We start from the raw sequence: 24,069 nt of genomic DNA, 5'->3' as shown, positions 1-24,069 counted from the left end.
TCTACCTAAATATAGATATGTACTATCATGATGACCATTCATAATGTATAGATACAGTGACCAAATTTCCTTTAGTGCAAGTCTCATTACTGAGAAAAAATACTCCTCTGGCTTTAGTGTAACAGGGATGCTGTACAAATTATCACAAATATATGGATAAAAACCTAGAATTACAATTATCATTCCTGTTATCATTATGAGTCAAGTTGATTCTTCAAGTGTGAAATGAATTACTAAGTTCTAACCTATACAAGTATATTTTTTAATTAATTTGAATGGCAAAGGTTAAGGATGCTATTTTTTCTTCAAAAGGCCATTAAAATGCCGTTATCATTCAAGGAAGTGAAGTGTTCAAATTATGAAGTAGACTATTCCAGGTAAGCAAAGCAATCATGTACATGTTATAGTACTGGAGAAAGAACTGTCCCATTCAATCACTAAACCCCTTAATGAATATGATCTTAGTATATGACTTGAACAATGGTTTGTAACATTAGAAAATACCATTACTGTACTGCCTCCACTTAAATGTGATACAAAGGGCTTATGAGAAATTTCGCACATGTCCTTCCTGTACTTTACCTACTGTAAATCTCCAGCCTCCTTTCCCATCGTTTTCATTACGCAGGTCTAGATCTTCCAATTCTTCTTGTGTCCACAAGAGCCCAGTCAGTCAACACTATTCAGAACTTTTCTCCCACGGCTAGCTAGAATATTTACGCCATCTACATCTCCTTTCATCAATATTTGATCTACCTAGGGAAGTTTCATCAATACCCTTGACATAACTAACAAGTTTTAGGACATCCTTGACTTGAGGTGTATTCAACATATGATAAAGGTGTATTCAACATATGATAAATAATACCCCCAAGAATGAAAAAAAAAAAAAGTATCTTAGGTGAAACCTACAGCACATGTAACCAAGTTGTTGGTAACTGAAAGATGACTACTGTACACATATGCTATGGTGTTGGTGCTCACATCACACTTGTGACACGGGTGTATGCTCAACGGGATGACAAGCAAAGGAAAAAAGGAGAATGGTGCCTGCCAAGTACTAATCAATATGGGTCACATAGGATGTTCCAAGTGACACAGCTGAGATGGGAAGGCACCTCCAGGAATGATGGCATATAATTTTGTTTTATTTATTGCAAATTCAGTCTTCATTTAAGTCATATTCTTGCACATTTTCAGAAATGAAATGGTATACAGATGGTGGCATTTGAGGGATAGCCTTGGTATACCTGCCATGCAATTTTTATAAACCCATATAGTACTTAGATAGAGAAGCCTGCTTGACATACGATGCTGGGGTTTCCTCCTATCTCTGCACAACTCTCCAAAGGGTACATATACTAGTATGTATTTGTGAACAATATTCCGAAGTCAAATTTGAGAAAACTTGCCATCTTACATTGCTGAAGGTCATGCCTTCCTATAAGTATTTATTAATTTGATAAGACCAATGAGTAACATTTAGAAACTCTCTAAAGGGCTTCCCAAAGGATATGCTGGTAAATTATAACTAAACTGGAGCACAGCAATTTGAGGTGGACAGTTGGGTAGTGAGAGAGGAGAGGGATCACATGAAAAATGAAATTTTTATAATAAAAAAACTTACCCAGTAATTACATAACTATAAGTTCCACTTATACGGCAACTTGAATTAAAAATTTTGCGGATAACACTTCAAACTATTGTGTGAGCGACCAGTCCCACCCACTAGCAGGAGAACAGGAACGACTGTGAGCAGCAAGCTCAGTTTGTTCATGCCTTATGTCCATCAGAGGGGATGAGGGAGGGCACTGATTGTGTAATTACTGGGCAAGTATAAATATAAAAAAGTAGTTTTTAATTAAGTAACTTACCCAGTAATTAAATAGCTGATTCATTGATGGAGTTGGGAGACTGACATATACTACTTCAAAAAACATTAAGGACATATACTATTTCAAAATATTATGTAATAGTAAATTGAAATAAGAAATGCTGCTAGCATTAAAACAATGCTTGTTGTTTCCTTATCAGTTGAGAGAACTACTGTGATAGTGTCTCTGGTTGGTGCTCATCTTAACCTGTAGTAGCATGGTGGTATAGCCATGAGTCGCCTCCTTCTTAGTGGGAAATATGCCGCAAAGGAAGTACTCCGATGGCTAGCAAAGCACCAAAATAAAACCACCATACAATATTGTCAACTACACTGAGATAAAACCAAACCCATTCATGGAAAGTGCTGGGTGCTTCAGGTGCATTGCACCCCTGGCTCTGTAAGACTTGACACCTTATTACAAGGTGAAGAGATAATAGGAAAAAATCCTATGCTTCCTTCCTCTATACCATGCCAGTCACTAATAACAGTCTGAAAACAATTTTAACTTCCATAAAATTATTGAGAAACAAAGACCGATTACATTCCCAGCAGTTCGAAGGCAGAATGGACGTACAAGGCATAAAATACATGTAAGGTAAAGGGGTAAAGGTTATCCTGACTTCTTAGCTTTACTTATATGAAGGCAAACTGCTCTCCTAATTCTCAGGGTACCTAAGGGTAAAAGTTCTTAAGTGTAATACGTTCTTGTCAGTGGATGAAACGGATCTTACCATGCTACTATATGCAAAGAATGGTCCTCTGAAAACTCAAAATGGACAGACCTCCTTATTCTCCCACAGAGCTGGAGAGTATTTGAATGGTCAGAGAATGATCTGTTGTCAGGCTGTAGCTGGTGCCAGAAGTGCTGTACTCTATGCCAGTTGAGGTATGAGCTTGGGACTGGTGGGTGCTCATGCAAAAAAAAAAAAAAAATAAATAAAAAAAAGAAAATAAAAAGTTAGTCGCTTTCTTCTTGTATGATTTTCAATTTAGGCATATTTGATGTTGACTATGGGCATTAACGGATGCTTTTGGGTGCTCATGGACACTTTTGGATGCTTATGGACACTCCTGGGCACTTATGGAAGTCCTGGGTTTATGGGCGCTTTGGTGCTTCTGGGCACTGATGGACGCTCTGGTGCTTATGGGCACTTTTGGCGCTCAGGTGCTTTTAGCACCTTGTCGCTCAGTGAGCTGGCGCCCAATGGAGATTGGTGCCAGTGTTGCCATCTTGCGGCTTTTCGTCTGATAACATGGTCAAACAGAATACAATTTTTTAAAAATTTAATCCTTAAATAATTTTAAAGCTGAAGTATAACAATTTGTCGAGCCAAAATGAATATCCATCTCCATCTGATAGTCAACTTTGACCATTATGGAGGCAAACTGTGCAGATGCAATTGCACTGGCAACATTGTTTAGTCGTTTACCTAAGAGTGTGGTCAAGATAACTATGCTGGATGGCAGCAATCATGGTGCCAGAGTACTTGCAGAACCAGCTGGCATCATGCTGAAGTGAGCGCTTCTGGTTTCTGCAAGAAAGGAGCTTTCACAATCTCCACATCAACTTAGATGTGTGGTCTCTTTGTACAGGAGACATGGGAAAACAACAAGAAAAATCTTCAGAATGTACTGCTGAATCAAGTACTATCCTGATGCAGTTACTGGGACAGATTCTCGGCTGATGATAACTCATCTTCCATAAGCACCACTCTCTCCTACTACTTTCTATGCTTAAACTTTAATTCTCTACAAAGGAAAGTGCAAGTAAAACCATTTACCGACAGTTAGCAAGACCAGGTTTGGTAAACAAAAAAAGGGCAAAACTTTGGCTCAGAGAAATGATGAAACATTCAAGAATTACTTTTAAAGCAAATATTAATTGAAGAATACAGCGAACCCCTCGTATTCGCGGACTACATATTTGTGGATTTCTCTCCGGAACATATACTACCCCCATTATTCAAGGAATATTTGCCTATTTGGGGTATTTTTCTATGAGAAATATCTACAAATTCCTGTTTTTTATCAATTTCGTCATAAAATGCACTTTTTGTGATAAAACTATTAAAAAACAGGTATAAACATTTTTAGTGGGGTTTTCTTGAGTTTTACCTATCAAAATAGGCAGAACCAAACAAAAACTTCTTTTAAGTTTTCTTCTGAAGATTGAAAAAGAAACCCACAAAATTACTGTATAATTTTGTGGGTTTCTTTTTCAATCTTCAAATAGGCAGTTTTAGGCATTTCTATAAGGGTTTCATCTATTCACAGGGGGGTCTGGTACCTATCCCCCGTGAATATGGGGGAACACTGTATAGAAAGTAAGCTTACACCCTGTAAACATCATCAATGTAAAATTGTAGCCTAAAGGAATGATAAATATATATATAGATAATACAAGAATTACTTTTTAGGTCAAAAATGATATTGTTAAGATACAATAAAGTTTTGTACATACTTACCTGGCAGATATATACTTAGCTATAGACTCGGTCGTCCCGACAGAATTTCAAAACTCGCGGCACACGCGACAGGTAGGTCAGGTGATCCACCATTCCCGCCGCTGGGTGGCGGGGTCTGGAACTATTCCCGTTTTCTAAGCCATAATTTCTCTTACACCTGTCTCCTGAGGGGAGGCTGGGTGGGCCATTAATCGTATATATCTGCCAGGTAAGTATGTACAAAACTTTATTGTATCTTAACAATATCATTTTTGTACAAGTAACTTACCCAGCAGATATATACTTAGCTGATTGGCACCCTTGGTGGCGGGCAAGAGACAGCTAAAAACAACATAATACTTAACTAAATACATTAAAAAACAGGGAAAAAACAACCTATGTTCTTGGATAACATAATCCATAGTTCCTACCTTATTGGGCTGAAGACTTCATGACTACTGTCGATGAGTCTGCTTGCCTCAAGAGTTTCAACGAGGAATGAACCTATGGTTGAATAACTCTTTGGATCGTGTCAATGGGGGCTAGCCCGCTTACGCGACAGAGCCTATACTGGATCGTACCAATGGGGGCTGACCCACTTACATGGTAGAGCCTTGACCTTTTGTCATATCAATGGAGACTCGCCCTCTTACATGACAGAGTTAAGGTTATTAAACAAATCACAAAGAGCACTGAAGCCAATCCCGATCACCTGACCATGTTAGTCTTATTACAATCTATGAATTGTAAGAGGGTCCCTATTCCCTCTGACAATTAACCAATAAAAACAACCACCAATAAACAGTAATTTTAAGCCTTAAACTAAATAGGAAGGATTAGCCTCAGCCCTTCTCCCAGCACTGAATTCGCCGAAACATACGCTCCCAGAGCAAAAGCACTTTTCGTACGAAATTTTAACATCTCTTAGGTAATTCGAGGCGAACACCGAATTACATCTCCAAAATGTCGAATCTATAAGAGCCTGAAGCGACCATGTTTTGTGAAATGCCATCGACGTAGCTATGGCTCTCACTTCATGAGCTCTCACTCTGAGAACCTTGAAATGCTCTTCTTCGCATTTAAGGTGAGCTTCCCTTATTACATCTTTTATGAAGAATGTAAGGGCGTTCTTAGAAATCGCTCTTTTCGGATCTCTTACAGAGCACCAAAGACTTTCTTCTGTACCTTTCAGCAACTTCTTCTTCTCCAGGTAGAACTTGAGTGCCCTGACTGGACACAAAGTCCTTTCTAGTTCTCTCCCTGTTAATGAAGATATTCCTTTTATCTCAAAGCTTCTTAGCCAAGGCTTTGAGGGATTTTCATTTTTCGCTAGAAAAAATGGTTGAAAGGAGCAAATCGCTGAATCTTTCTTAAACCCCACTTTACCTTCCAAAGCTTGCAACTCGCTCACTCTCTTGGCTGTTGCTAACGCAAAAGGAATAAAGACTTTCTTGTTAAGTCCCTAAACGAAGCTGCGTGAGACGGTACGAATTTTTCCGACATTAGGAACTTGAGGACCACATCCAAGTTCCAGCTAGGCTTCTTAATTACATGTTCTTTCGTGGTCTCAAAGACTTTATAAGGTCATGAAGATCTTTATTGTTTGTCAGATCTATTCCTCTATGTCGAAAAACTGAGGCCAGCATACTTCTGTAACCCTTCACTGTTGAAACTGGAAGGTTACAGTCTTTTCTCAAATATAGGAGAAAATCTGCGATTTCAGTTACAGAGGTACTGGAGGAGGATATTTTCTTTTCCCTACACCTCTTCTAAACAACTCCCACTTCGATGATATACTTTAGAAGTGGAGACTCTTCTGGCTCTTGCATGCCTTCGCCACTTCTCGTGAAAAGCCCCTTGCTCTGACAAGTCCTTCGACAGTCTGAAGGTGGTCAGACTTAGAGCGGGGTAGGTTTTTGTGAAACCTGTCGAAGTGGGTTGTTTGAGAAGATCGTTCCTTAGTGGAAGCGATCTTGGAAAATCCACTAACCACTCCAGCACCTCTGTGAACCAATCGAGAGCCGGCCAAAAGGGAGCGATGAGGGTCATTCTTGTTCCTTCCGAGCAAGCGAACTTTCTCAACACTTCTCCTACTATCTTGAAAGGAGGGAAGGCGTACGCGTCCAAGCCCGTCCAATCTAGCAGAAAGCTGTCTACTGCTACTGCTTGAGGATCCGAGATCGGGAGCAATAGGTTCTAATCTGTGGTTCTTGTTGGTCGCGAACAGGTCTATATTGGGCCTTCCCCACAGATGCCACAGTTGTTGGCAAATCTGAGGATTGAGAGTCCATTCCGTGGGTAGGACTTGATCTTTTCTGCTTAACAGATCTGCCCGGACATTTTTCTCTCCCTGTACAAACCTTGTGAGGAGAGGAGATCTTTCCTTTCCTGTGCCCAAATCCAGCAGATCCTTTGCTGATTCGTACAGGGAAAAGGAATGCGTCCCCCTTGCTTCTTTATATAAGCGAGGGCTGTTGTGTTGTCCGAGTGAATCTGAATCCCCAGACCTGAGACCTGTTCCTCGAAATGAACCAAAGCTAGATGAATGGCTGTTAGCTCTTTCTTGTTGATGTGCCAGGACACTTGTTCTCCTTCCCAAATGCCTGACCAATTCTTGCGAAACCTTGAGGGTCGCTCCCCACCCTGAATCTGAGGCGTCTGCAAACAACGCTAGGTGCGGGTTCTGTAAGCGAAGGGAGATTCCTTGGCTTAGTTTCTGTGGATCTAACCACCAACGGATATTCTCCTTGATCCGTTTCGAGATTGGAAAAGTCTCTCCCAGATTGTTGGACTTCCAATCCCACTTCTCCTTCAGATAAAATTGAAGGGGTCGTAGGTGAAGTCTTCCTAAGGAAACGAACTGTTCCATCGAGGAGAGGGTCCCCAGCAAGCTCATCCATTCCCTCGCGGAACAATGTTCTTTCCTTAAGAAGACTGACACCTTTTCTAGGCAGCGTTCTCTCCTTTCCTGCGAAGGATACGCTAGAAAATCCCGAGAATCCATCTGAATCCCCAGATAGACAATACTTTGCTGGGGAGTCAGCATGGATTTCTCGTGATTTACTAAAAGTCCTAAGGACTTTGTCAACTTTAGAGTCACTAAAAGGTCCTCCAGACATTTTTTCTCCGATTGGGCTCTTATTAGCCAATCGTCCAGATATAACGAGATCCTGATCCCTTCCAGATGTAGCCAATAAGCTACATTCTTCATGATGTCCGTAAAGACTTGAGGGGCAGTCGAAAGTCCGAAGCACATCGCTCGGAACTGGAACACTTTCCCTTGGAACATGAACCTCAGATATTTCCTTGGCTGCCGGATGAATTGGCATGGAAATACGCATCCTGAAGGTCCAGGGACACCATCCAGTCCCCTGGACGAAGAGCAGATAGAACAGAGGAAGACGTCTCCATTGAAAATTTCTTCTTCAAGACAAAGAAATTCAGGGCACTGATGTCTAGAACTGGTCTCCATCCCCCCGATGCTTTCGGTACCAGGAATAGCCGATTGTAGAATCCTGGGGACTGGAGATCTTGAACCAGTTCTACCGCTTCCTTGGAAATCATCTGTTCCACTGCTTACAACATAGCAAGCTTTCGTACCGGATCCGAGTATCTGGCGGTTAACTCCCTTGGAGTTGTCGTCAAGGGAGGATTTTCCCTGAAGGGGATCAAGTATCCTTTTTTCAGGATAGAGAGGGACCAGGAGTCCGCTCCCTTCTGCGCCCAGACTTTGGCAAAGTGGAGTAGCCTGGCGCCTACCTTCGTCTGGAGGACTTGCTGTTCATCTAGACTTCCCGAAGGACCTTCTAGATGGTCTACTCTTTCTCTCTGGTCTTCGACCTCTAAGAGGGGCTCTAGAAGAGGAGGCCCCTCGAAAGGGCTGAACAAAAGAGGGTCTCTCTTTCTTCTCTATCGGCACTGCCGGCCTAAACTTCTTGGCTGAGTGCGTGAGGAGATCTTGAGTTGCCTTCTCCGTAAGAGATTTCGAAACTTCTCTAACCGTCTCTTGTGGAAAAAGGTGCGGGGATAAAGGAGCAAAAAGAAGAGATGTCCTTTGCAAGGGTGATACTGCTCTTGCTAAGAAAAAGCTAAAGACAGATCTCTTCTTCAAAACTCCCGTTCCAAAAAGAGAGGCAACTTCTACAGAACCGTCCATGACCGCTCTGTCCAGACAAGCCAGGACGCTCGAAAGTTCCTCCATAGAAACAAAGTCCGTGTCCTGAGCTCTCTTCGCTAAAGCTCCTAACGCCCAGTCCATAAAGTTGAAGACTTCTAGGGTTTTAAAGAGGCCCTTTAGAAGGTGGTCCAGCTCACACATGCCCCAAGTCGCCTTAGCAGACAGCAACGACTTCCTCCTAGCAGAGTCCACTAAGGAAGCAAAATCCGCATCCGCGGAAGAAGGCAGGCCTAACCCCATCGGCTCTTTGGTCTCGTACCACCTTCCTGGTTTGCCTGTTAACTTGGAAGGAGGGCAGGAAAAAACTGTCTTGCCCGCTTCCCTTCTGGAAGTCAACCACTCTGAAAAAGTTTTCAATGCCTTTTTCATACAAAGAGCGGGGCGCATCTTAACGAAGGAAGACGATTTGAGAGCTTTAGTGCTGGACATCAACGATCCTGGTGAAGGAGGGTCCGCAGGATGAAGGGAGTCTCCGAACTCCTTTAGCAGCAAAAGAGAAAGTCTCTTGTAGTCCGAAAACTGCTACATCTACAGGCTCTTCGTCTTCCGATACCTGGTCCAACTGATCTACAGAAGGAGATCGTTTTGGAGTGATCTGGCTCTTCCCGGGAGAAGAACTCCTTTCCCGAGAAGGGGAGCGCGGAACATTAGCACTCCTATACGAAGAGTGAGGCTCCTGTCTGTCGGCAACACTCTTGTGCCTACTAGACTCTTGTTGTCTAGGTTCGTCGGGTTCGTGGCGCTTGCTAGGCTCCTGGCGTCCTGATTCAGGGCGCTTGAAAAGATCCCCGCGTCCTGATTCCTGACGCTTAACAGGCTCTTGGCGCCCTAACACTTGACGCCTAACGTACTCCTGGCGTCCTGTTTTCTGGCGTCCTAACTCCTGGCGCCCTGACTCCTGACGCCCTGACTCCTGGCGCCCTGACTCCTGGCGCCCTGACTCCTGGCGCCCTGACTCCTGGCGCCCTGACTCCTGGCGCCCTGACTCCTGGCGCCCTGACTCCTGGCGCCCTGACTCCTGGCGCCCTGACTCCTGGCGCCCTGACTCATGGCGTCCTGGCTCAAAGCGTCCTGATTCCTGCCTTCTAGCAGAATCCTGACGTCCTGAATCCAGCGTTCTAAGAGGCTCTTGACGTCCTTTCTTGCGTCTTGCTGCCTCTTTGCGTCTGTCTGGCTCCTGGTCCTGAAGACCCAAGGGATCCTGATACCTAAATCGGTTTTCCGGTTCCTTGTATCTAAACCGATCGAGACTTCTGCTCGATGCGCTGTGTCTAAGAGGGCGCTTCGGGGAAGCCAGCCTATAGGGCGAAAGGGCTCTTCTCTCAGGAGAACAACTCCTATCCGACGAGTCCCTTGACGAAGGCGATAAACGCCCTGGAGAACGTGAGAGTTCTCTCCTGTACGAAGAAGGACGCTTAGCGGAACTCTTAACAGGGAGCGAGACATCCTTCCTCCTTGTAGAGTCCTTAGCAAAAGAGCCTACGAGCGACGCTAACTGCTCTTGCAGATTAACCAAAACTTCTTGGTCGGATCCTGAAGAGCAGGCTCCTCTTGTCTAGTCCTCTTAGGTCCCGAAGGCCAATCCTCGGGAAAACGCTCTGGGCTGGAGTCAGCAGCGTCTCCTTTAGGCGCCTTCCAGGCTCTCTTCAAAGGGCGCGAACGGGAGGCCGAACTCCATCCTCGTTTAGGAGAGGAAGAGTCTGAGGCCGAAAAACACTCCTTTAGGACGCCTTTTCTGCGGCAATCCGAGGCAGCCTGGGACTTAACAACAGGATCTGCCGAAGGGACGCCTGACCGTTGGGGATGTTCTGCATCCTCCCTGCGGCTTTCGACATTCCTCCTCCCCTGGTCCTGGGAGTTTGGAAGAGGTCTAGGCCTAGGAGCAATGAGGAACCGGTCAGACGCCCCCTCCACTGCACTGGGGACACTGCACAAGTCACTATCACCACTCTTACCTTGGTTTAGAGCTCGTAGCTGAGCTTGAAGTTTCTTAATTGAAGCTTTACATTTTCCCTCTCTGATGAAGAATCTTTGGATTCAGAACAGGGAGAAGCAGCTGAGGCTAAGGGAAAATTGTTAGATGGAGAGTTAATTTCTTGTTCTAAGGAGCAAGATCTACTAGATGACCTAGCTGAAGCCTTCCTCACTCTATCTCTCTCAAGCTTCCTAACATATGATGATAATTCCTTCCATTCAAGCTCCGTAAGGTTCTCGCATTCCACAAGGTGTAATAAAAGAACATTCATTCTCCCTGCATTTAGCGCAAATACTATGCGGATCTAATGCCGATTTAGGCAGCCTAACCTTACAGTCTTCCCTACTGCAAACTCTAAACATAGGTGAAGCCTTAGCGTCAGACATCGTGAAAGAGTAGTCAAAACCAAAGTCGAAAAACAGTCCACAATAAGCGTATGCCAAGCCAGAGAAAAAACAGAATACGTCACCAAAAAACCAATCCAAATTCTCGGCAAACGAGTTGAAATCCAAGATGGAGGAACGAACAATAGGTGTTGTCCGTTCAACCGACAGAGAAATTATGGCTTAGAAAACGGGAATAGTTCCAGACCCCGCCACCCAGCGGCGGGAATGGTGGATCACCTGACCTACCTGTCGCGTGTGCCGCGAGTTTTGAAATTCTGTCGGGACGACCGAGTCTATAGCTAAGTATATATCTGCTGGGTAAGTTACTTGTACAAAAATTTATTTGACTCACACAAAGCCTATGAATGAAGAAAAATACCAAATTTGTAACTAATTTGTATTTTTCATAACTAATAAACCTGAGGTCTTAACATTAAGATTTACTAGCGCCAAGCTGGAAACCGGTAGAATTAAAATTACACTTGTGAGATCCAGGGACTATTGGCATCTATACCAGGTCACGGGGCATGTATACCCAGAATGCCCACGGCTAGACTGCTAGAGGGGTGGTTCGAGGTGGGCCTTTAACTGTTAAGACCTCAGGTTTGTTAGTTATGAAAAATACAAATTAGTTACAAATTTGGTATTTGTTCATATACGGAACAAACCTTCGGTCTTAACATTAGGATAGACTTACTTATTGGAGGGAGGTAAGTCTCTACAACTGACTGGGAGTTTGCCACCTTATCCATTTCCGAATATATAGGGAAATTCTAAGAGAATGGACAATGAACCTAGAACCAAAGATATAAGCGAATCTATTGGTTTCCCTCACTGGGTGTTGATACCATTCTATGGTTTACTCTTGTCCCTTGCAACTGGATCCACCCTCACCCCTCTCTTCCCTATTATCTAGAGGGGTGTGTTGCTACTGAAAAGTATATCATAACCTAAGATAGCTTCACAGTATGGCTGACCACCTCACCTGCATCTAGTCCGTTCCAGCACATGACTTGTTTGCATTTCTCTATTCTTTGGTCTGTCGGGAATACTTTGGCTTCTGTTGTGTCTATAATCATTCCCAGATACTCCAAACGTTGACTTGGATCCAACTGCGACTTCTCCTGATTTATCACAATACCTAGGCTGTGACAAAGCTGCAGGAGGGTCGCCCTGTCCCTGAGTAATTTCTCCCTGGACTTTGCTATCACCAGCCAATCATCCAGATACCTTATTAGCCTGATCCCCTGAGCATGCGCCCACGTCGACACGAGAGTGAACACACTTGTAAAAACTTGAGGAGACGTCAATCCGAAGCACAGGACCTTGAATTCGAAAGCTTTCCCTGCAAGACTGAAGCGGAGAAATTTCCTTGAAGACTGATGGACTGGTATCTGAAAGTATGTGTCCTTTAGATCGACTGTCAGCATAAAGTCCCCGATCCTGACTGCTTGTAGAACCGTTTTTGCAGTTTCCATTTTGAAACTGGTTTTCTTTATAAACAGATTCAGAGTTGACAGGTCTATTACTGTCCTCCACTCCCTGTTGGCTTTGGGTACCAGGAAAATCCTGCTGTAGAAGCCTTTTGACGGACTGCATACTTGTTCCACAGCTCCTTTTTCCATCATCTTCTTCACTTCGTGCTGCAGAATAATGGCCTTCTGAGATTCGTGGGTATAAGCGAAGTGGGGTAATGGCTGATCTGTCAGGGGCGGGGTTACCTCGAATGGGATCAAATACCCGATCCTGAGAACATCCACCACCCACTGCTCTGCCCCTAGTTCCTGCCACACCTTCCAGTGATTTACCAGGCAACCCCCCACTGGTGTGGCCGAGTGATGAGAGGCGCCAATCCTATCTTCTTGAGCCTCTCCCTCTTCCCCTATTGCCCCTCCCTCTGTTGTTTCTATTGTGAAAGGGCCGATGAGTTGGCCTCTTTGGGGAAGAGGGTCTTGTGGCTCTATTAGGGATGTCATGTCTCACTGTCTTGTTCCGAGACATTTGCTGCTGTCCCCCCTCCAAAGGAGTAGCTTGACTGTTGGACGTTTTCCTAACTGCCTGCTGCACCAACCTATCGTTAGTGTCCATCCTTCTTCTATCTATCGCCTCTTCCAGTATGACCTCTGGCAACAGCAGTTGCGACTCCAAGATATCCCCATTCCTCATCGCTAACAGGGAATCCAAATCCACAGTGCGGCTTAGTCTAGCCAACGCTGCATCTCTCCTCATTAGCAGGATATTTGCCCAAACATTGGCACTTATGTTTGTCAGGTATGCAATCGCCTTGGAACCTGACTGTAGTAATCTAATGAACGATTCATCCACTACTTTTCTTGTCACTTCCGAGGATGCAATCTTCGCCACTGCTGTTGACCAAAGATCTAACCAAGAAGCAGCCTGAAAGACAGAAGAAATTGTTGCTTCTAACGTAACAGCCTCTTGGTACGTCATCGAAGGGCACTCCATTTTAACCTGATCCAAGGTTAATCTTACAACATTAGGGTTCACTTGTCTAGACAGCAAAGAGACCTTCGGTGTCGTATAATATTTCCTTTGCTTCATCACTGGAGGGGGAATAAATTTAAATGATCTGTTAGATCTTAAGGAATTATCCCTTCCTGCAATCTTTGCGTTTACGTGTTGTAAGACAGAATTCGCATGACTCGAACAAGGCAATTCATACGACACCTTGGTATCCCTTTTTAATCCAAATGCCATGTCAATTCTAGGAGAAAGCATACTGGCCAGTGTTTCTGTCTTCTCCGAAAGGTTATTGAATTGATGAATCAAATCAATCACCTCTGCATAGGAGGCCAGAAACTCTTGGTTTTCTCTTTCCTCCGGCTCTAATGTACCATTCTCCGTCACAAGGGATGTTGTCTCGCCCCAATCTTCTGACAGACAGCCCGGAATTCCACGGCCTCCTGCTCCTACGGCCGCGGTCTCTTTGATCTTTGCTGGCCACCGTTGGCTCGATCCCGAATAGTCAGCAAGGGAACGAGAACGCCTCACTCTCTCAGCTCATGGATCTAGAGCGAGAATCTCGTCTAGATCTCCAAGATTAAGGCTCCCTTAAGACAGATATAACTTCGTCTCTATTAGTATTGGTATCGTTTACGAGCGTCGGAGAACTTGGCCTCAACCTTTCATCCAGACGGACACTGCCTTCCACGAACGTATCCGCCGAGGTTGCCAACTCCCTATTCTTCGTACTTTTAATAGGAGCCTTATCGTCCTTCGTACGTATTTTGAATGGCCTTACGGGCGAAACTGGTACCTGCAATCTATCCTCTACTGCACCTTTCGCCGCCAACGTCGATTTTACCAGCGGTATCGTAGTTTTTGCGATCCGAACTGGCTAGTCTGTCGGCCGTCGCCTCTCTCGCTTGTTCGGATTCTTGCGAACGGCTTCGTCTGCTAGCCTTGTGCTTACTAGCCACTGACTTCCCGACCTTCCTGCGCTCGCCGTGACGTTATCGGACTTAGCGATGACACCGAACTAGAGGAAGACGACGAAGAAGGCGAATCACACTTTTTCTTTTTGTCTCTCTTATCCATTCTCTTCTCTATATCCTATAATTTCTGCATTACAGTTTGCATTGTCGAGTCAGAAGGCGTATTAGAGTCTGGGTGCAGCGAAATAGGCCGAGAAGCAGTCTGTGACGTCATCACGCCTGCCATATCAGTGTGTGACGTATGTTGTGACGTCACCCTCTCGTAGGGAGAGACTGTGAGGTTTCTGCTGGCAACCGCACGTTTGCTGCCAAACTTCCTCCCATGTTCTGCATCGCTGTAAACATCGAGTTTGATGGTGTAGCCGCGGCATTAATTCCCATAAATTGCAAGCCAGGGGGATGAGGAACATTCAGCGCTGCCGGACCCTGCTGGAACCGTGACGCCATATAATGCGCAAGCAAACCATCCAAGGTTGGTACGCCTGGTAGACCTAGCGCTGACCACGTACCATCGAACCTATGCGCTTCGGGAGCAGGAGCCTGGAACAAAGATGGCGATGCTCCCCCTCTACTTGCTGGGAACAAAGGAGAGTGCATATTATTCATAAAATTACCCAAGGCCCCTTCTGACGTTTCCGATACTGAACCGCTAGGAGAAACCGAAGGGGTATGAGACAAATCAAAAGCAGGTGGAGAAACATATGGAGCAGCCTGGTTTATTGCCGATACAAAAGAAGCCGGTAAGGTTTGGTCATCCAAAGATGGCGTCACCACCCTCCTTTTGTACTGGCTTTTCTCATAGAACTTTTTCCACTGTTCCACCGACCAACCGCGACAAACAGAACACGGATTAGTAATCGTACATACGTTTTCCCTGCACCTACTACACGTTGGATGAGTATCCCTCGACACCGAAGTTAGAAATCTAGAACATGGAAAGCCACTGACTCCTGGGCATTTCCTTTGTCTCCTTTTCGAAATGGCAGATGATCCCGATGTTGAGGCAAAAATCTCCATCATACCACTTATACACTCTTCACTCACACTGAGCACACTCGGAGAAAGAAAGGGTAATAAGAAATGAAAAATGAAATGGATAAAAAACGGGCAAACTGAAAAACCGGCTTTAAATTAGCTAGACAGTAACATGTCTTATCTTAAAGGCGGTAGGAAAATAACTGGTGGGTCACAGGTAGCCGTGGGCATTCTGGGTATACATGCCCCGTGACCTGGTATAGATGCCATTAGTCCCTGGATCTCACAAGTGTAATTTTAATTCTACCGGTTTCCAGCTTGGCGCTAGTAAATCCTAATGTTAAGACCGAAGGTTTGTTCCATATATGAACAAATTAAGAATTATTTTAGAGGCAATTGTCTAACTACTTTTAGTGAATAATTTATGCCTCAGATTTACTTTTAGGGCAACATTATACTGGCAACTCGCAAGTAGCCTAGGAAAAAAAAAAAGGGGTTGCAGTTGGTTTTAGTTCGATCTTTTATGATAGTTTGTTAGTTACAGATGTAATTTTGCAAAGAAAAGGGCAAAGAAATACATACTATTACCAAAACATGTATAAATCCCAAGTTACTGCATCTTCCTTCTCTGTAAATTTATGTAAACATTTTACAACAAATATGCTCGGAATTTGTTACTGAATTTCTTTCTTATCTGTTTTGATATTGTGTGAGCTGTAATTATAATTTTACAAAATGAATTTATTTATCAGAAAAAACATGTATGACTTAGTAAAATTTATGTTGTTCATATACGAAACAAACCTTCGGTCTTAACATAAGGATAATACTACCACCAAGCTGGAAACCGGTAGAATTAATAAAAAAAACTTGTGAGATCAAGGGACTATTGGCATCTGTACCAGGTCACTGGGTATTGTAGTTCCCAGAATGCCCTTGGCACCCCATGACCTATCAGTTACTTTCCTACCGCCTTTAATGTAGGATGAGATTACTTTCTATCTGTTTAAAGCCGCTTTAGTTTGCCCATTTTTATTCATATTTTCCTTTTTTCCTCTCTCTGGGTGATCTCAGTGTGTGTGATCTGCTAGGTGTGTACACGTTGCGAGATATGGAGAATTTTGCTTCAAGGGAAATTTCTTCGGGTTCTCGCAAGAGACAAAGGAAATGCCCTGGATCCACATCCAACGAGTAGTAGGTGCAGAGAAAACGTATGTACTATTACTAATCCTTGTTCAGTTTGTCATGGTTGATCGGTGGAACAATGGATGAAGTTTTATGGGAAAGGCCAGTACAAAAGAAAGAAAAGAAAGGAGATGACACCATCTTTGGATGACCAAGCGTTGTCGGCTTCTTTTGTATCGGCAATACATCAGACTGCTCCATATGTTTTGTCACCTGCTTTTGATGTTTCCCATACCCCTTCAGTTTCTTCTAGCGATTCATTATTGGAAACTCCAGGAGGGGTTTTGGGTAATTTTATGCATAATTACGCTCCATTTGTTAGTTAAGAAAAATACAAATTGGTTAAAAATTTTTCATATTGCCTATAAAAGAGGCCTCACAAGGTGTTGTAAATACGTAGTCATTTTCAACTTCTTATGGAAGACAGGGAAAATTTTTTATAATTTTTTTTTTTACACCATGTGCATTTATATAGCTTCCTCTTTCCACTTATATGTTTCTTTCTTAAATTGGCCGATCTCAAAGTTTTCCCGGTCTGGGGTGCTGCATATTAATTCTTTATACCAGCTCCTATGGGTTAAACTGTTATTTGCAAAATTTGTAATTCAAGCTGCCATATAAGTGGAACTTATAGCTGTGAGATTACTTGGTGAGTTAATTAAAAGTAAATTGTAGAAAGCAATGTGGCTGGGGGTTGAATGATCGAAGCAAAGAACCTGAAATACTGTCTACAGTGTCCTGTAGAAGTCACACAATAGGTGGTACTACAAAGGGTTTTGCGATCAGTGCTTTGGTAAAACTGCACGTCCGAGCTTAAGAACACGAGGTGCTAGGTGCAATAACAGATCTATTGACTGCAAAAAAATAAAACATAATGTGCTTGTCTTAAAATATTATAGCTAAACAAGCATCCATCTCTACTTACAATGTTTGCATTGAAGTGTTATTGGGCTCTAAGAAGAAAAGAGTAAAGCTTGAGAGAACAGAGCTGAAAATGCTGAGGTGGATTATGGGAATACTGCAGCTTGAGAGATTGGAAAACTATGATATAAGAAGGCAGGCAGGCTTAGTAAAGATTACAGAAGTGATACAAAAGTCATGATTGAGATGGTATGGGCATGTGTTGAGGATGGATGACGAGGAGGGAGTGAAGAGGGCTTGGGAGGAACCTGTTAGAGGAAGAAGACCAAGAAGGAGATAGAGAATTAGATGGCAAGATAAAAGTGAAGGAAGATATGGAGAGAAGAGGTTCGGTAAAGGATGATGCCTTTGATAGAAGGCAGTGGAGAAGGCGCAGCAGGCAACCGACCCCTTAATGTAGGGATAACAGTGGGAAAGTAGTAGTAGTTATTGGGTAAAAGTACTAAGAATTACAGTGAGTCAAGTAGAAGTCTTCCTTATATTGGAAGTAGCTCACCCTCACTTAGTAGTTACTGTTACACCAATATCATCTCTATCAATTTGGTTGAAATAGCCTAATTTTACTATCACAAAAGACTTAGTACCAATTTGGTTGAAATATCCTAACTTTACTAACACAAAAGACTTAGTATAAACACAATACCAATGTTTGTATACTGTGGAAGAGCACCTTAAACTTTAGTAATTTTGTATCTTACAGTTTCACATAAAAATTCACTCTTACAGTTTCACATAAAAATTCACTATGTATAATTATAAAAAGAATCCAATGTTGTATGTATGAAAAACAAAACATTCAGACCCATTGCACTTATTTGTTCATAAAATGCTTACAGGGAAATGATTTATGAAATTTGCACACCGCTCAAGCACCAAACTAAATACTAGTGCCTAATGTGTAACCTGTGTCTTACATCACAAAACTGCTTGATGCCAAACATACCCAATGAAGTGCAACATAAAAGCAGTAACAGAAAGAAGAATGTCATATGACAAACGTTGAAACGGAGAACACCAAAACCAGACCAGAAAACACCTTATAACCAACAATATGCACTTACCGCCCCAGTGGTGGATTCAAGTTTCTGGCGCACTTGCTGAACCAATAAATTAATTCAATTAAACATGTGCAGAAATTAAAGTATAAAGTTCTTATGTTTCATATGTATAAACCAGTTTCACAATATTTGTTCTTTTGCCAATCCTAGCAAACAGCCCATTACCAGATTTAACTAATCTTGTAAATGTTAGATACCTAGCTATAGAACTGGTGTGTGAGACTTTGGGAGGGAGGGGAACATATATTCTGATCTGTCTGCTAAATCACATTTTCCAAACATTGCCATGTATGACTGGCAAATAAAGGAGCAAGAGTTATTAATTCACCTGCCCTGTCAGTACAGGAACAGTCTTACATTTGTCCTTAATCCTAATGTTACTCCCCACAAGAATTATTTGCAGTTTTCAACCCTTGACATTATCATTGCCTGTCCTTAGGTGTTAAGTGCATCAGTTTGAGTCTCAAATCATTATCTCTCAAGGGGAACCCAAAGAAAGTACTTTTGTTCTTCAAAATCAAATGAACTAGGGGTTGCTGGTACAGCAATGAAAGCCAATCAACAGCAGAATCCAAAAAAGCGAAATATTAAGTCCTTTAGAACCTCTAGCTGAATGGGAGAAGTGGGAACACATCTGCTGAGGGAGGAGGGAAAGACCACAGCAGAGAAGTTATAGATGATCTCCCAACTCAATAGTTGAAGAGATAATATTCTGACAGCGCAATTGCCTTATAACTTAGCAAGTGACACTTCCTGCTTACTATTTGTATTTTCCCATGGTACATGCTCTCAGAAAAGAACATAAACAGAATGGAATCAATATTTACAGTCGACATACTGACAGATTCCTTTCCAGTAATGAATAAAAAACTTTTCCTTAACATCTAAACTAATATCACTAAATGAGGCCACGTCTTGATGACATAACACAAAGAAATATACCAAATTTGTAACTAATTTGTATTTTTCATAACTAACAAACCTGAGGTCTTAACATTAGGATTTACTAGCGCCAAGCTGGAAACCGGTAGAATTAAAATTACACTTGTGAGATCCAGGGACTAATGGCATCTATACCAGGTCACGGGGCATGTATACCCAGAATGCCCACGGCTACCTGTGACCCATCAGTTATATTTCTAACCCAGTTTAGAATGCTAGAGGGGTGGTTCGAGGTGAGCCTTTAACTGTTAAGACCTCAGGTTTGTTAGTTATGAAAAATACAAATTAGTTACAAATTTGGTATTTGTTCATACACGAAACAAACCTTCGGTCTTAACATTAGGATAGACTTACTATTGGAGGGAGGTAAGTCGCTACAACTGACTGGGAGTTTGCCACCTTATCCATTTCCGAATATATAGGGAAATTCTAAGAGAATGGACAATGAACCTAGGACCAAAGATATAAGCGGATCTATTGGTTTTCTCCCACTGGGTGTAGATACCATTCTACTGTTTACTCTTGTCCCTTGCAACTGGATCCACCTTCACCCCTCTTTTCCCTATTATCCAGAGGGGTGTGTTGCTACTGAAAAGTATATCATCAGCTAAGATAGCTTCACAGTATGGCTGACCATCTCACCTGAATCTAGTCCGTTCCAGCACATGACGGTACTCTCCTTCATATTGCCCGTAGTTAAAGGAGTAGGAAGAAAGTAGTAAAGAAAAAAGACCAGTCATCCCATTCATTCTACTTTCATACCTTCATCTTAGACTAGACGCAAACTGACCCGCCAGGGGCACTGGATGAACTATATCACTTGTTGGGCCGCTACCACTGGACCCAAGGAAAAGGTGTCCAAGGATCTATGGGCAACATCTTTCAAATAAAATGAGGTGAAAGTTGTTTGGCGCTTCCACACACCAGCTTTCAGAATTTTATCCACAGACATGTTCTTCTTAAATGCCAGGGAAGCACTCACACCCCTGATGTCATGAGCTCAAGCATCTCTGATCGCCTCCCTTAGCCAAAATGATATTGTATTCTTGGACACTTCCTTCTTGTTCCGCCCTGTACTTACGAACAACCTCTGACACCCCGGCCTGAGGTGCCTTGTTCTCTTTAAGTACTCCCTTAGTGCCCTGACGGGGCACAGGAGCATCTCAGCTTTGTCGTTGTCTACAAAGTCTGCCAAGGAAGGTATGGTAAAGGAGTCGAATCTGCCGTCTACTATTGTTGGATTTTGGGTCTTGGCCACGAATTCTGGGACAAACTCACATACCATTGATCTCCAACCTCTCGAGTGCTTTATGAGATATGACAGGCCATGTAGCTCCCCCCCCCTTTTGGTTGAAGCCAGGGCCAATAAGAAGACTGTCTTCTGGGTCAGGCTCCTATCCGTGGACTGCCTTAGTGGTTCGTAGGGGGGTTTTGTCAGACTACTCAGTACCTTGGTCAGATCCCAATCTGGGGCTTTTAGCTCCTTTGGTGGGCATGACTGTTCAAAGCTCCTCATCAGCATGGCCAACTCCCATGAAGACGATATGTCCACTCCCTTCATTCGTAAGACTGAGGCTAGAGCCGCCCTGTACCCCTTCACTGCAGATACAGACATATGTTTTTCTGTTCTGAGATATATCAGAAAGTCTGCTAACTGCTGAATAGTGGTACCGAGTGGAGACACGTTCCCTCTACGACACCAATCACAGTATGCTGACCACTTTCCTTGTATACTGTCGCAGATGATTTTCTGATATTACCTGCCATCTGAGTGTTGCTGCTTTATGCGAAAAAACCCTCGCTCTCGGAGGAGATACTTGACAGTCTCCACCCGTGAAGCGATAGGGACTTCACCGACTGGTGGTACCTCTCCACGTGAGGCTGACACAGAAGGTTGCTCCATGGAGGTAACTCTCTTGGCACATCTACTAGGAGTTCCAGTAGGTCTGGAAACCACTCTGCTTTCGGCCATAACGGAGCTACCACGGTCATCTTGAGGTTCTGAGACCGCATTACCCTGTTCAGAACCTGACGGATTAGACAAAATGGAGGAAATGCGTATACGTCCAGATTGTCCCAGGGGTGTTGTAGCGCATCTTCTGCTACTGCCTCTGCGTCCGGGACTACTGAACAATACACTTCCAACTTTTTGTTGTACCTGGTTGCGAATAGGTCTATGATCGGTCCTTCCCACAACATGAGCATCCTGTCAACTACCTGTTGGTGTAGGGACCACTCCGTTCCCAGAATCTGATCCCTGCGGCTCAACTTGTCGGCCACTATGTTTCTTTTTCCCAGAATATACCTGGCCTTGATGTCTACCAGGTTCTCTATAGCCCACTGGTGAAGTTGAACTGTCATCACATGTAACTGCCGAGAAACTAGGCCTCCTTGCTTGTTTATATAAGCTACTACTGTGGTGTTGTCTGACATCAATACCACTGAGTGTCCCTTTACTCTCTCCCTGAATTCTTGTAGAGCCAGAAAAGCTGCTTTCAACTCCAGCACGTTTATATGGAGTTCTCTGTCCTTGCAACTCCATTTTGCTGACACCATCAACTCCTCCATATGGCTCCCCAGCCTTCTAGTGACGCATCCGAGACGCAAGAGGTCTGGGGAGGATTGTTGAAGGGGGACACCCACTGTCAGATTGTCGTCGTTCACCACCACAGCAAGTCTTTCCTCACTTCTGCCGACAAGGGAATTTGCTCGTATGGGTGATCTACTGTGGTGACCAAAACTCCTTCATCCTCCATTGTAGGGACCGAAGGTGTAGCCTTCCTTGTGGTACTAGCTTCTCCAGGGAGGTTAGGATTCCAAGCACCACCTGCCACTGTCTTGCTGGCTGTGTTTGCTTTCCCAGAAAGGCATTCACCACTTGTTTGCATTTCTCTACTCTTTGGTCTGTCGGGAATACTTTGTTGTGTTGTGTCTATCACATTCCACCCAGATATTCCAAACGTTGACTTGGATCCAACTGCGACTTCTGCTGATTCACCACAATACCTAGGCTGTGACACAAAGCTGCAGGGAGGGCCGCCCTGTCCCTGAGTATTTTCTTTCTCCCTGGACTTTGCTATCACCAGCCAATCGTCCAGATATCTTATTAGCCTGATCCCCTGAGCATGCGCCCACGCTGACACGAGGGTGAACACTCTTGTAAAAACTTGAGGAGACGTTGTCAATCCGAAGCACAGGACCTTGAATTCGAAAGCTTTCCCTGCAAGACTGAAGCGGAGAAATTTCCTTGAAGACTGATGGACTGGTATCTGAAAGTATGCGTCCTTTAGATCGACTGTCAGCATAAAGTCTCCGATTCTGACTGCTTGTAGAACCGTTTTCGGAGTTTCCATCTTGAAACTGGTTTTCCTTATAAACAGATTCAGCATTGACAGGTCTATTACTGTCCTCCACTCCCCGTTGGCTTTGGGTACCAGGAAAATTCTGCTGTAGAAGCCTTTTGTCGGACTGCATACTTGTTGCACAGCTCCTTTTTCCATCATCTTCTTCACTTCGTCCTGCAGAATAGTGGCCTTCTGAGATTTGTGGGCATAAGTGACATGGGGTAATGGTTGATCTGTCAGGGGCGGGGTTACCTCGAACGGAATCAAATACCCGATCCTGAGAACATCCACCACCCACTGCTCTGCCCCTAGTTCCTGCCACATCTTCCAGTGATTTGCCAGGCAACCCCCCACTGGTGTGGCCGAGTGATGGGAGGCGCCCATCCTATCTTCTTGAGCCTCTCCCTCTTCCCCTATTGCCCCTTCCTCTGTTGTTTCTATTGTGAAAGGGCCGATGAGTTATCCTCTTTGGGGAAGAGGGTCTTGTGACTCAATTAGGGATGCTATGTCTCCCTGTCTTCTTCCGAGACATCTGCTGTTGTCTTCCCTCCAAAGGAGTAGTTTGACTGTTAGACGTTTTCCTAACTGCCTGTTGCACCAACCTATCGTTAGTGTCCATCCTTCTTCTATCTATCGCCTCTTCCAATATGACCTCTGGCAACAGCAGTTGCGATTCCAAGATATCCCCATTCCTCATTGCTAACAGGGAATCCAAATCCACATTGCGGCTTAGTCTAGCCAATGCTGCATCTCTCCTCATTAGCAGGATATTTGCCCAAACATTGGCACTTACGTTTGTCAGGTACGCAATCGCCTTGGAACCTGACTGTAGTAATCTAATGAACAATAGTTCATCCACTACTTTCCTTGTTGCTTCCGAGGATGCAATTTTCGCCACTGCTGTTGACCAAAGGTCTAACCAGGAAGCAGCCTTAAAGACAGAAGAAGCTGTTGCCTCTAACGTAGCAGCCTCTTGGTACGTCATCGAAGGGCACTCCATTTTAACCTGATCCAAGGTTAATCCAGGCCTTAACCTTACAACATTAGGGTTCATTTGTCTAGACAGCAAAGGGACCTTTCGGTGTCGTATAATATTTCCTTTGCTTTATCATTGGAGGGAGAATAAATTTAAATGATCTATTAGATCTTAAGGAATTATCCCTCCCTGCAATCTTTGCGTTTACGTGTTGCAAGACCGATTCCGCATGACTCGAACAAGGCAATTCATACGACACCTTGGTATCCCTCTTTAGTCCAAACGCCATGTCAATTCCAGGAGGAAGCATACTGGCCGGTGTTTCTGTCTTCTACGAAAGGCTATTGAATTGACG

General features: G+C 43.7%; 1 protein-coding gene across 3 annotated transcripts in view; it reads right to left on the bottom strand.

The window, feature by feature from the left end:
- The window catches only part of LOC135198791 (coatomer subunit zeta-1-like), a 62,264-nt gene that overhangs the window by 12,636 nt on the left and 25,559 nt on the right, over window positions 1-24,069 (bottom strand). Inside the window, exon 6 of one of the 3 annotated variants that reach the window (XM_064226738.1) lies at window positions 18,456-18,491. The exons of the other annotated variants lie outside the window; for them this stretch is intronic. Coding sequence (XP_064082808.1) covers window positions 18,456-18,491 — 36 coding nt within the window. The remainder of the gene's footprint in view (window positions 1-18,455; window positions 18,492-24,069) is intronic. 3 annotated transcript variants of the gene reach the window in all.

The sequence above is a fragment of the Macrobrachium nipponense genome, chromosome 22 (assembly GCF_015104395.2).
Source record: "Macrobrachium nipponense isolate FS-2020 chromosome 22, ASM1510439v2, whole genome shotgun sequence".
NCBI classification, from domain to species: Eukaryota; Metazoa; Arthropoda; class Malacostraca; order Decapoda; family Palaemonidae; genus Macrobrachium; species Macrobrachium nipponense.
This window is presented reverse-complemented; position numbering and strand designations above follow the sequence as displayed.